At 37.8% G+C, this 17508-nt stretch overlaps 1 protein-coding gene across 1 annotated transcript; it reads right to left on the bottom strand.

Annotated features, from left to right (window-relative positions):
• Window positions 1-6924: 6924 nt before the first annotated feature.
• LOC132144312 (zinc finger protein 665-like) lies at window positions 6925-15239 on the bottom strand. The gene is made up of 8 exons (XM_059555089.1): window positions 15219-15239; window positions 13996-14163; window positions 13627-13879; window positions 11984-13013; window positions 9450-9465; window positions 9085-9252; window positions 8741-8968; window positions 6925-8356 (listed from the first exon to the last, which is right to left on the bottom strand). The coding sequence occupies exons 1-8, from the start codon at window positions 15237-15239 to the stop codon at window positions 7340-7342; spliced, it is 2901 nt and encodes a 966-aa protein (XP_059411072.1). The 3' UTR covers window positions 6925-7339.
• Window positions 15240-17508: the final 2269 nt, after the last annotated feature.

Below are 17508 nucleotides of genomic sequence, written 5' to 3'. Positions count from 1 at the left end.
TGAAATATATTCAAATATAAATCAGCAATTGTAAATAGGCTAGTAAAAATATTTCAAAATCTTACTGTTTTATTGTACTTTGGATCAAATAAATGCAGGCTTGGTGAATAGAAGGGACTTAGAAAAAAAAAAAAACCTTAAGCTTACTGTTCAAAAACTTCTGACTGGTAGTATAGGCAACTTTATTTTTTCTCTAATTTCTAGCTTTTAATTGGCTTAGAAATCTATAAATGCTGGACAATAACAAATAATAATGATTTGTTTATATACTACAAACACTGTTTATCACATAATAATGCAGAATAGTTTCTATACTGTAATAAATACTATGTCAATCAGCACTGCATTGTTCATACTTTATTTATCACCTTCTGGAGATGACTTGAAGAACAATTTATTGTCGTGATCGTATATTAACGTCTTCGTGTTTGCATAAGTTTCTGTTTTCCTGTGCGCACCACAGCATAGCTGGACGCTTTTGTCCATATTAGGAATATCCTGATATCAGCGCGAGAGCGCGCTCCGGCTTCGAGTATGAATGAAACACACACTGCAGGAGAGTTTAGTGCTCTGTGATGTTCATCTCACTGTATCCTGAGTCCGAATGAAATATCAGGTCATGCGCAAACTATCATGTCTCTTTGAGTTTGAATCTATATTTATTCACACCAGCTCTTGAAATCAAAGTGATGTCATGCCGCACGCGTCGCTGTTTCTGTGTGGAGTCAAAAGGGTCTAACTCTGTGCCACCGCATAACTAAAGATGTGTTAAAAATTTATGAGAATATATATATCCGAGTCCTGATCGGGAGGTAACGTCCGATTCCGATCGAGTCTGAAACCACGCGATCGGGCCCGATTTCCGATCACGTGATCGGATCTGGACATCCCTAGTTATGACTAGTAGTCCCCCTCAGTTACCCATGTACAACTTAGTTAAAGCTCAAAACAATAATCAGCGGTTATGCTAGCACTATCTGTCTAGCCCCCACGACAGTCATATAACTACGTACAACTTAATTAAAGCTGAGACAATAACCAGCGGTTATGACCAGTACTTTGACTAGCCCCCCATAGTTAATGCAACTGAGTACAACTTAACTAAACTCAAGCGGTTAGTCAGATATCTAAAATCTCACACTTCATGCTATGGGCTCATTCCAGCTACAGAAGGCCTTGATCCTTTTGCTGCAGTCCTTTAAATACATAAAACCAAGACAAACAGGTCCAAAGCCTGGGTGATTTTACAACTCAATGGGAACAGGGGGTAATTTACATGGAGGATCCTGGGAAGGGGCACTCCTATTACAGTAGACAAAATATCTCTTAACTCTTAGGATCTGTATCATCTTTTAATCTACGTTTGTAAGATTGAGACCATTGTACCAGTTGCACTGAGACATTTCAAATGTTACTAGACATGAGTGTTAGTTCACTTGCATTAACATTTTCATGTAATCATTTTGAGCAGACTGAGTAGAAGGAAGAATGGGTGAAGGGATTTAAAATGAAACAAATGGCCAGAAGGGAAGGAGGTCTCCTGCTCCTCCACTCTGTGGGGTGTCTCGAAGATGCCTGTGTATGTTTGTATTGTCTGTTTCTCAGGAGATCAAAGTATCTCAGGTTCTTTCATCCTTACACTGGCACTAAATATTAGTAAGAAAACTAGGAGAACTGAATATAATAATTGTCATATATGATAAATGACTTGCGTCTCAGAGTGAGCATGCGAAAAACAACATATGATGTAATTGCTGTCGGAGGCGGATGCATGCTGCTGTTTGGGATCATGCAGTCCGCTGCCTCATCGCAAATTCAGTTATTTTTTTATATGCGCTTAGAGGAGTTTATTCGCAAAATGCATTTCCATCTCCCATTATTCGCATTAATCCTTTTTTGCACAAGTCAAAATCCACCTCAAGCAAGCAAACTAAGGGATTTTATTTTGGAGGGGAATTTGGCATTTCCATCACTCGTTTCTTATTCGATACTTAGAATGCACATTAAAACAGGGTGTTGGAAACATATTCCTGCGCTTTGCAGGAACTGAACATTTTGAGCTAAATTAGCCATAGCTCTGAGTGATTAACATTTAGCTAGCTAACCTTCTACATATTCACAGAACTTTTTTAACTATGTCAGATTTGTTTTTTGATAGGACAAACATTCTCCACAATATAGCCTAACAGGGTGGAATTTAAGGCTGGGACAACCAGGATAACATTTCAAAAACTAAAAAAGAAAGTTTACCTCAGTTTGTACGGTTGAATTCCAGTGGGAAAAATAAATGAAAATGGTCTTAATTGAAATTGCAGTTGGTTTTGGAAGGCAAGAAAGTATATACTAACAAAGTGGAAGATGACTTTAGGGACATGGTAATTGAAGAAAACTATAAAAATAAAACAAGCTATAACTTCACATGATTTATATGTATGATAAGAGGCAGTTTAGCCCAGTCTAACATACTTCCATAATTTGTATAATTTCATTGTTTACATTTCTTGTGGAAGTTGATTACTTTGCACTGATGACATAAAATTTAATGCATACATCAATAAAAGATGTGTACAATTCGAAATAGTATTTATAATGTATATTATCTCGGTTAAAGTGATGAAGACCTAAATATACAATTTAATCAATTTCTTATAAATATTTGACTCATTTTAGAGAGAATATGAATAAATCATTGAAACAGAAATGTCACCAACATACACCAACAGTGACCCAATTATATAGTTCTATGCTGGACACTGTTACTTTAGGCTAATCACAAATTTACCATTGTTTTGCTGTAATTAAAACCATGGTAAATTTGTGCTTAGCCTAATGTGGTTTTATTACAAATACCCAAGTTAAACTATGGTTACTTTAGTAAAACCTATGGCTTAATTTAAACCAGATCTGGATAACAAACGCTTCATTCAAGCTCATTAGCGTGCTAAAGGTAACAAAACATAAAGAGTTAAAACACGTACCGAGTCTGTAAACCTCCAACCGTCTTTTCTTCTTCAGTGGTTTTACCGGTGGATTTACTGGACTAAGATGGTCACAGCGCCTCCTACAGTTCGAGAAGTGCTAATCTCTCCCGAGTCAGAACGACTGCGTGTGATATTATATCTGCACCTGCTTTTCTCACTTAAATAAAAACTGCACATTTAATTTCAGTGTACACCGTCGTGCTTGCAAAGCCCAAAATTCACAATTACGTTTTTGAAATTTATAAACTAATGTGGTTAATAGTGTATAAATAAACACTTAATTCAAGTCATGTTGCTCAATGACAATCAAATGTGACACACGGGACACTAAAATTAACATATGGACACTTCAGAGTCTCGCTGGAGGTATTGTCAAGGCATTTTTTACCTATTCGTTTGAATTCCGACATACTCATCAAGTTATTCACGTGGTATACAATAAAGAAGCATTATATTTCATATTTGAAAAAAAAAATAGGCAAAAAGTACCCGGATCAACGTCCACTTCCACCAAGATTCTGAAGTGTGCATTCGATAGACACTTACTATTCCATGGGACCGGAGCAGATTTATAAATTGGCTTTTAAGCAACACAACCGACTCTGGTAGGGCATGTGACTGTAACACCATAGCAGATATAGTACTTGCATCCTAATTCAAATTCAAATTTACTTCCTACTCACTGTATGCAATTTCAGTGCACAGTAAGCCTAGGATGTCTGAAATACAGGTGCATCTAAAAAAAATTAGAATATCATGGAAATGTTCCTCTTTTTTTTAATTCAAAAAAGCACTTTATTATATTCTAGATTCATTGCACACAAACTGAAATATGTCAGCAATATCAGCAGATGGAAGCATAAAGTGCTACAAAATCTCCTGGTAGATGGCTGCATTGACTTTGGACTGATAAAACACAATGGAGCAACACCAGCAGATGTCACAGCTACCCAAATCATCACTGACTTCTGAAACTTCATACTGGACTTTGGATTCTGTGCCTCTCCAGACCTTGATTTCCAAATGAAATGCTAAAGTTACTTTAATCTGAAAAGAAGACTGTTCTGTTTTTCTGGTTCAGGAGTGGCTTGATTCTAGGAATGTGACAGCTGTGGCCCTTTTCCTGAAGACATCCGAGTGTGGTGACTCTTTATGCGCTGACTCCGGCTTCAGTCCACTCCTAGTGAAGCTCTACCAAGTTCTTGAATCGGCTTGTCCTGACAATCTTCCCAAGGCTGTGGTCATCAATCACCTTATCTTACCACACCTTTTCCTTTCAGTCAACTTTCTATGAATATATTTTGATACAGTACTCAGTGAACAGCCAATCCTTTCAGCACTTACCTTCTGTGACTTAGCTCCTTGTGGAGGGTGTTGATTATCATCTTCTGGAAAACTGTCAAGTCAGTAAAGATATTCAAGTGCTATAACAAGTCTCAATTAGCTTAAACGCAGAACACGTAGAAAGGACTTTTAAATAATATACTAAATAAAAAGAAAACAGAATAGAAAAAGAATAGAGCAACTAGTGTCACAAGTTCTTTTTAATAATTGTATAATAAATGAAAAGAAAACGGATAAAATACAAATAGATAAAAAATTCGATAGGTAGTTCGATTTTTTTAAAGAATTGCATTAGAATAGTGAATGCTACAGTTAGAGGGTCAAATAAAGATGGAAGAAATGTGTTTTAAGCTGATACTTGAAGATGGCTAAGGACATTTGTGCTTTTTTGGGATGGCACAATCAAGCGACGTTCACATGCAGAACGCAAGCTTCTAGAGGACACATAAGTCAGAAGTAATGAATTTAGGTAAGGACGTGCAGAACCAGTGGTGGTTTTGCAGGCAAACATCAATGCCTTGAATTGTATACGAACAGCTATTGGTAGCCAGTGCAAATTGATAAACAGAGGTATGACGTGTATTCTTTTCGGCTCATTAAAAATGAATTTTGCTGCCACGTTCTGGATTAATTGTAAAGGTTTGATAGAACTGGCTGGAAGACCTGCCAAGAGAGCATTGCAATAGTCCAGCCTGAACAGAACAAGAACTTGAACAAGGAGTTGTGCAGCATGTTCTGAAAGAAATGGCCTTATCTTCTTAATGTGACATAAAGCATATCTGCAGGACCGGAGAAAGTTAGCTGATCATCATTTCATAACTCCAAGGTTTCTGGCTGTTTTTAAATGAGTTATGTTTGATGTGCCCAACTTGATGGTGAAATTGTGATGAAATGATATGTTTGCTGGAACCACAAGCAGTTCTGTCTTGGCAAGGTTGTGTTGAAGATGATGGTCCTTCATCCAGTAAGAAATGTCTGTTAGACAAGCTGAGATGCGAGTAGCTATCGTCAGATCATCAGGATGGAATGAGAGGTAGAGTTGAGTGTCATCAGCATAGCAGTGGTATGAAAAGCCATGTATCTGAATGACAGAACCTAATGATGCCATGTAGACAGAGAAGAGAAGTGGTCCAAGAACTGAGCCTTGAGGCACCCCAGTAGTTAGATGTTGCGACTTGGACACCTCACCTCTCCAAGATGCTTTGAAGGATCTATCTGATAGGTAAGACTATCACATTAAGTTTTTGTTCTCTCCAGACTGGACTATTGTAATGCTCTCCTGGCTCTTCCTGCATGTACGATCAAGCCTCTGCAATTGATCCAGAATGCAGCAGCGAGGGTTGTCTTCAATGAGCCAAAAACTGCTCATGTTACTCCTTTCCTCATCAGGTTACACTGGCTACCAGTAGCCGCTCGCATCAAATTCAAGGTACTGATTCTTGTCTACAAGACGACCACTGGCACGGCACAAACATACCTAAACTCACTATTTCAATCTTATATGGCTTCCAGAAGTTTGCGCTCTGCAAATGAACGACACTGTGTGGTGCCATCCCAAAGAGGTTCAAAATCACTCTCACAGTCTTTACTCATTTTCAAAAAACACTCATCTTTTTCACCAGCACTTAACCAACTAATACTAGCACTTACCTTTTCTTTTCTTGTCTATCATATTCTTAAAAAACAAACAAAACAAAAAAACCTGGCTACGTGTTCTGTATTAGCCTAACTGAGACTTGTCATGGCACTTGTATACTGTTGTTGTTCTCTTGTTGTCTGATAGCTTCTGTTGTTCTCATTTGTAAGTCGCTATGGATAAAAGCGTCTGCTAAATGATTAAATGTAATGTAAATGTAAGACTCAAACCACTGGAGTGCGGTTGCTGAGATGCCTTTTGCCAATAGATTTGACAGGAGGATCTGGTCGTTAACCATGTCTAAACAGTTGACAGATCAAGCAAGATAAGTATTGAAGATTTGGATTCCGCTCTTGTCAGTATTAGGGCTTCAACAACTGAGAGCAAGGCATTCTCGGTTGAATGTCCACTTCAAAAGCCAGATTTGTTGCTATAAAGGAGGTTGTTCTGTGTGAGAAAGACAGAAACTTGGTTGAACACAGCTCGTTCAAGGCCTTTACCATGATATTCTTATTTTTGGGGAAGCACCTGTTTTACCTTGGAGACGTAATGGCAGAGTGAACAAACAATGGACTTTGACTTTCTAATGCAAATTAAAGGACATAAAGGAAAAACAGTAATTTTTAGCCATGATGTGGCAGCATTAAAAACTACTAAAATAAGCCATGACGTTTTTGTGTGGTCATAATTCTAAATATTCCATAAACATACACTTTAATGTTATCTGATCTTTAATTCTATTTGACATTACAGTTAAGTTCAAATAGCTGCCACAAAACCAACAAACTTTTCCTCCCAGAGGATTTGTTTCTACAAAGTTAATATCTTACCTTCCATGGCGGCATAAATGCTCTTGAAGAACAGTGATGAAATTGATAGTTAAAGCATGGCTCTTTCTTGATTGAAAGATTTTCTCGCCTTCATGCACCATATAAAACATGCCTTATGAAACCTAGGCGAATATATTATTGTAGTATTTTATTTTGAGGATTTTTAATAGTTCTGTCAGGTTTAACAAAATCATAGCTCTATTCTGTCAAACATGACATTATATACAGTACTTGGATCAATCTACAGCAGGGCTATTCAAATCTTGCCCTGGAGGGCCAATGCGGTGCAGAGTTTGGCACCAACTCTAGTCAAACACACCTGAGCATGCGAATCAATATTTTTTAGGATCATTAGAAAATCACAGGCAGATGACTTTGATCAGGGTTGGAGACAAACTCTCCACCGCATTCGCCCTCCAGGGCAAGATTTGAATAACCCTGATCTACAGAATTAAAAAAGTTCACTGCCCCCTACTGGCAGTAAGAACTCAATGAACACTTTCAGGACGAGCCAAACAAGATTTCTTTCCCAGATTGACAGATGAAAGTCATTCTGATGATTCTGGAGCAGTTTGTTCTTTAGTGTGTTTGTTCTGGTGGGTCTGGAAACTACCTAAATAAGCGAATCTCTCGCTGCAGATGGAGCAGGAGTAAGGTTTCTCTCCTGTATGAACTCGCTGATGGACCTTAAGGATGTCTGCTCGAGAAAACGTCTTTTCACACTGAAAGCATTTGAACGGTCTTTCTCCAGAATGAGTCCTCTTGTGCTTTTGTAAAATACTATTTTTTCTGAAACTCCTCCCACAGATGCTGCAGTGATATGGTTTTTCTCCAGTGTGGATTCTCTTATGAGAAAAAAAAGAACGTAGATCAGAATAGCTCTTCCCGCAGTAGGAGCACAGATATGGTTTCTCTCCGGTGTGAGTCCTCTCATGATTTTTCAGATGATAAATCAAACGGAATCGTTTGTCACATTGCTTGCACTGAAACGGTTTCTCATCGGAGTGGATTGTCTGGTGTGACTTTAGAGAGCATGAGCTTTTAAACGTTTTGCCACATTCACTGCACTGATACGGTCTCTCATTGGTGTGAACACGCACGTGTCTCTTCAGATGAGATCCCTGGTTGAAGCTCTTCTCGCAGTGCGGACACTTGTATGGTCTTTCTCCCGTGTGGATTCGCTTATGAGAATCAAGATTTGCTTTGGTGCTGAAATACTTGTCACATTCACTGCAGTGGAAAGACTTTTCACCGTGACTGTTCAAGTGAACTTTTAGTCTAGAATGAATGAAAAAAACCTTCCCGCACTGTTCACAGTGATACTCCTTCTTCCCGCTGTGCTCTTTCCAATGAAGTCTCCTCTCTTCTGCGGTAGGAAAGCTGATTTTGCATCTCCTACAGCTGAAGTCTTTCTGTTCTGTGTGTTTTCTCTCATGTCTTGCTAAATGACCCTCTGAACTCAGTGTTTTTCCACAGGTGCTGCAGGAGAAACTCTTGACCGTCAGCTGCTCTTTTAATGTTAAGTCTGTTTCTGCATCAGAAGATGAACAGCCTTTATCATCTGAAATTAAACAAAAGAAAAAGTTATAATTTCCGGGATTTTAAATATACTTGAAAATAATTTGTGTGGAACACTTCAAGGTAATTCAATTTGTGCACAGACGTATTGATAAAATGAGTTTGGAAATGCAGCATTCACCACTCACTCACCATCAGCCAATATGAGCCTGTTTCCACAGAGTCTCTGCTGACATTCAAGTGTCATGAAAAACAACGAAAGGTCATAAAAGGAGAAACAAACCTGGAGGAATAAAATCATCTTCATCATCTTCCTCCCCATTATTCTCCTCCTCCTCCTCCTCCTCCTCCTCTTCCTCATCAGTGTGTTGTTGTTGTTTCTCTGCGGTGGTTTCTTCTCCTCTGCTCTCGATCAGGTTCCTGCAGTCCACCAGTTTGACGGAGCACATCTTCAGCGGCGTCTGCAGCATCTGCTGTTCTCCAGCGTTACAGTCAGAGGTTTGATCAGTGGATTCATGATCCTGAGCGTCAGTATAACAGAGTAAAGTGAGGCTGAGCTCTGAGTCCTGTGTGTCTCTGGATCTCTGATCTCTGACGCTCCAGACTGAATCCTGAGCTTCTGTCCCATCAGTCTCACGCACCCAAACCTGCTCCACATGCTGACAAACACAATCAGTAATATATCTAGTGAGAGTATGATTAACAATAAGACATTGATTCACACAACAATCAGTCCATATTAGCAGCTAAAGATGAAATGAAGATCTGTTCAAACCTCTCTGTTCAGTTTGTCTCCTCTTTCTCTCAGCTTTGCCTCCAGTGAAGCCACCTCTTTCTTCAGCTGACAGATTTCTGTGATGAAATCCTCAATATCCAGCATGGACAGATCAGTTCCTACTGATTTACAGCAGACCACATCCACCTGCGCTTTCATGCTCAACATCTGAACACAAACACTTTGTGATTAATATAATATATATAATATTTAAATATTAATATTTATTATAAACCATTTTACATTTATTTATAATAAACTGCTAAAAAAAATAAGAGCATAACTACACAGAACTGAATAAAGAAAATTAACTTCTGAAGAATATTCAGAAACATCAGATTTAAAATGTATTTGAAAAGATTCACCTGTTTAGGCTCATTGCTGAATAGGAATATATTATTTATAGGAATATTTTAAATATATCAATTAAGTTAAGCTGTATTTAATAAACTTAACGCTTTAACTTAAAAAGGATTGAAATTTAGCCGATTTTAGGCATCCTTTAAAAAAAATTCCGGCATACTACAATAGTTATATGGTTATATGCTGGACACTTTTATTTTAGGCTATGCACAAATTTACCATTAATTTTCTGTAATTACAGTAAAGTAAAACAATGGTAAATTTGTGTTTAGCCTAATGTGGTTTTATAACAAATACCCAAGTTAAACTATGGTTACTTTAGTAAAACCTATGGCTTAATTTAAACCAGATCTGGATAACAAACGCTTCATTCAAGCTCATTAGCGTGCTAAAGGTAACAAAACATAAAGAGTTAAAACACGTACCGAGTCTGTAAACCTCCAACCGTCTTTTCTTCTTCAGTGGTTTTACCGGTGGATTTACTGGACTAAGATGGTCACAGCGCCTCCTACAGTTCGAGAAGTGCTAATCTCTCCGAGTCAGAACGACTGCGTGTTAGTAGATATTCTGTCTGCACCTGCTTTTCTCATTTAAATAAAAAACCTCTTTCTTAAGCTGACAGATTTCTGTGATGAAATCTTCAATATCCAGCATGGACAGATCAGTTCCTACTGATTTACAGCAGACCACATCCACCTGCGCTTTCATGCTCAACATCTGAACACAAACATTTTGTGATAAAAGACGCTTAAAAATCCTAAATTAAAGTTGTAAACGAAGCATGATATTTTAAGATGTGCACCCATTTCTAAACATTCTTTGAAAGTGTCCAGGATTGAAACTAAAATAATGTGCTACTTAAGCATCTATGGCTTTATTACAAACTTTTAACATGGTCACTGAAGCAAAACATTGACAAATGTGGTTACTGTGGTTTTATTACAAATACCCAATTAAATTATAGTTCCTGTAGTAAAACCGTAGTTAATTTTCACAAGCGAGGAGATTAGGTGACACAAGCTTTATTTAAAGTAACTGTAACACTTTAAAAAAATAAAACATGCACACTGATAAACCGCATAAATAAAACATTAAAGACACACCAACCTTCTTGCTTTCTTCGGTGGTTTTACCGGTGAAAGTTCGTCACAGCGCCTTCTCTACAGTACGAGCGATGGTGAGTAAATAATAAGCGCTGGGTCTGGATAGGTCTTTTCGTCTGTATCTTATTCAAAAATGCAATTGAATTCCAGTGACGAATTCGCTCTAGTTAATTTCTTTTAAACTAGCAAGATCATCATGTTCTCGTCAGTTAGGCATGTCAAATTCCTCCGACATCATCTTTAACCTAATAATAATATTAATTTTAAGTAATCATTTAGTAAAGAGATCGACAAACGAGCGAGTCAGTCAGGCAGTAAAACAAAACGACCGTTATTTTTTAAATCCCGCGATCGCGCGGCTCTCTGTGGAAGTAAAAGCTCTTGCTGAAAAAGCGCGCGCAGATCAGAGGCGCTCAGTAAATAGAGATTACCAACGAAATTGATTTCTGTTATATGATTCAAGAGCCTGTTTCACAGACAGGTCTTACACTAGCCAGGAGGCCATAGTTAAATTTAATACATAAGGATTTTTTTTTGTGGCTTAGAAGTTTAATTAAGTGGAAACATCTCAGACTTACATTTAGGCATAAGCCTTGTCTGTGAAATGATAATTTAAAACGTGTTTTGGTTGATCTTATTTCTGTATTTTCATAAATGTTGCATTAAACGAATTTCAGGGCTCTTTAAGTCATTAAACAAAAACATCTGCAACGTTTTTATTGGAATTTTTTTTTTTAAGTTATGAAAATAGACTAATAATAACCATTTATAGATTAAATCTGCTCAGTGTCCATCCAGATTTATTTATTATAGAGTTAGCAAAAGTTATTATGAGCATTGTAATGTTTAAAGTGGATGTCATAAATGGCAATTTTTTTTTCAGTATTAACAGCTAGCTCTCAGTTTTGTGTTCACATGAGGTCAATATTTCAAATATGTCACAAATATTTAAATTCTACACTTCTTAACTATCTAATCTTTCTTACTGACATTACAGTGAAGTTCAAGTAGCTGCCACAAAACCCTCAAACTTTTCCACCCACAGGATTTGTTTCTACCATATAGTGATGAAATAGATAATCTTTCAACTATGGCTCTTTCTTGATTAAAAGAAACCCGTCCAGCAATGATGAACTGTATTTTGCCAGTGACTCTCCTCCATGCATTCTTTACAGCATTTCACCACACAAAACTTTTTGAAATCCTTATGAAATCCAAGCGCTTATATTGTAGTATTTTATTTTGAAGATTTTTAATAGTTCTCTCTTGTTTAATATAAAATAATTGTTCTACTCTGTCAAACATGCCTTCAGCGTTGGGTTTAATCCACCACATGAACGCTCATTGCCCCGTACTGGCAGTAAGAGCTCAATGTACAGTTTTACTATGAGCTGAAAGATTTTTTTTTCCCCAGATTGACTGATGAAAATCACTCTGATGATTCAGTTTGTGCTTTAGCGTGTTTGTTCTGGTGGGTCTGGAAACTACCTAAATAAGCGAATCTCTCACTGCAGATGGAGCAGGAGTAAGGTTTCTCTCCTGTATGAACTCGCTGATGGACCTTAAGGACGTCTGATCGAGCAAACGTCTTTTCACACTGTGAGCATTTAAACGGTCTTTCTCCAGTATGAGTCCTCATGTGGTTTTGAAATGTACCATGTTTACTGAAACTCTTTTCACAAATGCTGCATTGATATGGTTTTTCTCCAGTGTGGACTCGCTTATGTTCCCTGAAATGAGTTGGATCAGAAAAGCTCTTCCCGCAGTGGGCGCACAGATATGGTTTCTCTCCGGTGTGAATCCTCTCGTGACAATTCAGATGAGATCTTTGACGGAATCGTTTGTCGCAGTGTTTGCACTGAAACGGTTTCTCATCTGAATGGATTTTCTGGTGTGACTTTAGACAGAATGAGTTTGTGAAGGCTTTCCCACATTCACTGCACTGATACGGTCTCTCATTGTTGTGCAAACGCACGTGTCTCTTCAGATGAGATCCATGACTGAAGCTCTTCTTGCAGTGAGGACACTTGTATGGTCTTTCTCCCGTGTGGATTCGCTTATGAGCATCAAGATTTCCTTTGGTGCTGAAATACTTGTCACATTCACTGCAGTGGAAAGACTTTTCACCGTGAGTCTTTAAGTGAACTTTTAAACTAGAATGAATGAAAAAAATCTCCCCGCACTGTTCACAGTGAAACTCCTTCTTCCCGCTGTGCTCTTTTGAATGAAGTCTCCTCTCTTCTGCGGTAGGAAAGCTGATGTTGCATATCTTACAGCTGAAGTTTTTCTGTTCTGTGTGTTTTCTCTCGTGTCTCTTTAAATGACCCTCTGAACTCAGTGTTTTTCCACAGGTGCTGCAGGAGAAACTCTTGACCGTCAGTTGCTCTTTTGATGTTAAGTCTGTCTCTCCATCAGAAGATGAACAGCCTTTATCATCTGAAATAAACAAAATGGTTATAAATTCTGGGTTTTAAAATATACTGGAAAAGAGTTTGTGTGAAACACTTCAAGTTAATTAAATAAACCCATGCACAGACATATTAAAAAATGAGTTTAGAAATGCAACATCCGCCAACCATTTCATTTTATGTACAATGTCATTTTACAGTATAATAATACCGCAATCAAAATGTTTTTCTTTCACGATTTTGTATATCATAATAAAATTAATTTAAATTAGATTTTTGGTCAAATTAGGCTGCCTTACAAACAGGCACAGCAAATCTGTCTCTTACAAAACACATTCTAGCTCTCAAGAGAGGAAAAAAATAAATACTATCATTTGCCTTTGTTTTCCCAAATATCTCAGAAAATCTTTACTCAAACCTGATCAGATCATCAGAGACCATCAGTTAATATGAACATGTTTCTGCAGAGTCTCTGCTGACATTCAAGTGTCATGAAAAACAACGAAAGGTCATAAAAGGAAGAAACATACCGGGAGGGATGAAATCTTCATCATCATCATCACCATCTTCATCTTCCTCCCCATTATTCTCCTCCTCCTCCTCCTCCTCCTCCTCTTCCTCATCAGTGTGTTGTTGTTGTTTCTCTGCGGTGGTTTCTTCTCCTCTGCTCTCGATCAGGTTCCTGCAGTCCACCAGTTTGACGGAGCACATCTTCAGCGGCGTCTGCAGCATCTGCTGTTCTCCAGCGTTACAGTCAGAGGTTTGATCAGTGGATTCATGATCCTGAGCGTCAGTATAACAGAGTAAAGTGAGGCTGAGCTCTGAGTCCTGTGTGTCTCTGGATCTCTGATCTCTGACGCTCCAGACTGAATCCTGAGCTTCTGTCCCATCAGTCTCACGCACCCAAACCTGCTCCACATCCTGACAAACACAATCAGTAATATATCTAGTGAGAGTATGATTAACAATAAGACATTGATTCACACAACAATCAGTCCATATTAGCAGCTAAAGATGAAATGAAGATCTGTTCAAACCTCTCTGTTCAGTTTGTCTCCTCTTTCTCTCAGCTTTGCCTCCAGTGAAGCCACCTCTTTCTTCAGCTGACAGATTTCTGTGATGAAATCCTCAATATCCAGCATGGACAGATCAGTTCCTACTGATTTACAGCAGACCACATCCACCTGCGCTTTCATGCTCAACATCTGAACACAAACACATCACGATTATTACAAGATGCATTTATAATGGACTAAATCTAACAAAAAATCTGAGCATTACTACACAGAACTGAACAGCCAATAGAAAATTAACTTCTGGAGAATATTCAAGAACATTAATGTCAGATATAAATGTATTTGTTTTGAATGATTTGATTGGTTTCATTTTCAAGAAGGAATATATCATACATTATTAATATCTATCAATCACTTCCATTAAGCTGCATTTAATAAACTAAATGCTATAACTTAAACATGACTGTTTTTTTTATCGATTTGAATCATCTTTTAAATGTGTCCAGCATACTACAATAGTTATATGCTGGTCACTTTTATTTTAGGCTAAGCACAAATTTACCATTATTTTGCTGTAATTACAGTAAAGTAAAACAATGATAAATTTGTGTTTAGCCTAAATGTGGTTTTATTACAAATACCCAAGTTAAACTATGGTTACTTTAGTAAAACCTATGGCTTAATTTAAACCAGATCTGGATATCAAACGCTTCATTCAAGCTCATTAGCGTGCTAAAGGTAACAAAACATAAAGAGTTAAAACACGTACCGAGTCTGTAAACCTCCAACCGTCTTTTCTTCTTCAGTGGTTTTACCGGTGGATTTACTGGACTAAGATGGTCACAGCGCCTCCTACAGTTCGAGAAGTGCTAATCTCTCTGAGTCAGAACGACTGCGTGTGATATTATATCTGCACCTGCTTTTCTCACTTAAATAAAAACTGCACGTTTAATTTCACTGTACAGCGTCATGCTTGCAAAGCCCGATTCTCAAAGCCCGAAATACACGATTTAGTTTTTGAAACGTATATACTTATGTGTTAAATGGTTTTCTATGGTCAAATAAACATTTAATTCATCCAAGTAATGACGCTCAAATGTGACACAAGGGGCACTAAAATGACCATATGGACACTTCAGAGTCATCCTTTTGAATTGCTACATACTTGTTTGGTCAAGTTATTCACGTGGTACACAATAAGAAAGCACGACATTCATATTTGAAAAAAAGTAGGCAAAAAGTACCCGGGTTAACGTCCGCTCCATTCTTACGGGAATGGTGTTCCGTCAGAACACGGAGCAGATTTATAAATGGCTTTTAAGTAACACAACTTTACCAACTCTGGTAGGTTATGTGACCGTAACACCATGGGAGAAATAGTGCTAATTTAATTCATACTATCTTCATTCTTATTATTATTGAATATACTGTTTTTTTTGTATTTCTTTGAATTTCTACTGCAAATTAAAGTAAAAAAACTGTCATTTATAGCCATGATGTGGCCAAAAGAAGCTGTGACACTTTTGTGTGGTCATAATTCCAAATATTATATAAACATACACTTTAATTCTATCTGATCTTTAATTCTATTTGACATTACAGTGAAGTTCAAGTAGCTGCCACAAAACCAACAAACTTTTCCTTTCAGGGGATTTGTTTCTACCAACATCACACTGACACATAAAAGCTCTTGAAGTACAGTGATGAAATGGATAGTTTATAAACCATGGCACGTTCTTGATTAAAAGAAACCAGACCAATAATGAAAAAGCAGAGTGATTTGCTAGTGAAATGAAGTGACATACAGCCAAGTATGGTGACCCTCAGAATTTGTGCTCTACATTTAACCCATCCAAAGTGTGCGCGCACCATAGACTGTAAAAAAAGATGGACGACTCGCCTTCGCTCTCTTCCATTGGTCAAAACTGAAGCCGCCAGTGTTCCGACATGGCGCTGACATCTTGGACTTGCGCCTGCGCAGATAGCGATCTAGGGACCAGTTCTGCGCAGTAGCTATGCGCAGTAGCAAGCAGGAAGTAAAGCCTTAAAGCCGCGAAATCAACGGCCCCGCCCCTGTGCCCCGCCCTCACTCTCCCTCGCAGAATGCACATACCGTAATCTCCCAGTAAACAATTACCGTCTTTCAACGTTGAAATATGGTTGAAAATAAGTCGGTCTGCCTGGGACTGGTTTACGACGTGATTTCAACTAAGTAGTTTAGGCTGGACTGTTTGACTACGTGTTTTCAACTGATCATGTTTTCTGATAATCTAAAGACAGCTAGATAATCTGTTATACATGCTAAAACAACGGAGAAAACAAATTACCAAACCATGTTCATTATTATCTTAAATAAATGTAAAGAGTTTTACATATTCCGTCAAAGTTAGACACAACTGCGATTGAGGTGAGGATTCATACATTGCAATAATTACCCCACCCCACCAGGTGGCGGTAATGCACCATTAAAGATAATTGCCAACCGCCATTAAACTGACGCAGAGGCGCGTGAATGTGGCGCGAAAAAAGCCCAGGCAGCCAACCGCCAGATTCCAGAAAGCTCTTCACGACTCAGAAAGCAGCTGTGTAAAGTAAGTAGCTATGACAAAATAATTAGATATGATAGCAAAATAAGTGTAACGTTATAAACGTTTACCTTATTTCAACCAAACCTGACTTTTTTTATTGTAAACGTAAGTACTGTAGCAGTAGCTAGCTAGACATTCGGCTACCATGAGTGTCCACAGCCACACCACGGATGGAAAGTTAGCTAATAAATTACCCAAATGCGGATATTAATAAGCCATTAAGGTTTAACTGTTTGTGATTATTTTGTAACGTAGTAATTTTATATCGAGGTAGATATGTGTTTTTTCTTATGTTTTTTCATAAAAAAATATGTGTTTTTTCTTCAAGCTAACAAGCACAAAACCCCATTGAACTGGCTAACACTACCATTAGACAACCAGAGAGTCCTGCATCTTCAGACAGTAATTTCATGTTTTTATTTATTCTACTTGTTCACAATGCAAATGCAATATAAAGTATTTTTAAGTCTGGGTTCAAAACAAAGTATTTCAACCATTCCTGTTCCTTTTTCAGTTTCTGGATGTTCTTTTTCAACGCATCACCGTTCACCCACAAGGTCTGAATCATTAGAAGCATTTAGTCCAGAGTCAGCCAGTAAGTCAGTAAAAAAATTTTTTAATTGGCTAGTACAATTTTCTTTTTCATGTCCATGATCAATTGCATTCTTCATAGTTGTAATTTATCCTACCTCACTCATTGACATTATTGCAGGAATAAAAAACGATTTCATTGAGCTTCAACGAAGGTTTTTTTTTTTTGTTTTTTTTTTTTGTTAAGGGTCTATGCGTTCTCGCACACCTCAGCGTGGAGTTCGAAAGCAATCACAGTCCGGGAGCAGAAAAGGTCGGGCGTCCTCATCCAGTGAGTCCATGATCAGTTGCATTCTTCATAGTTGTCAATTCTCCTACCTCACTTATTGACATTATTGCAGGAGCAGCTGTCTTT

Source organism: Carassius carassius, chromosome 7, assembly GCF_963082965.1.
Source record: "Carassius carassius chromosome 7, fCarCar2.1, whole genome shotgun sequence".
NCBI classification, from domain to species: Eukaryota; Metazoa; Chordata; class Actinopteri; order Cypriniformes; family Cyprinidae; genus Carassius; species Carassius carassius.
This window is presented reverse-complemented; position numbering and strand designations above follow the sequence as displayed.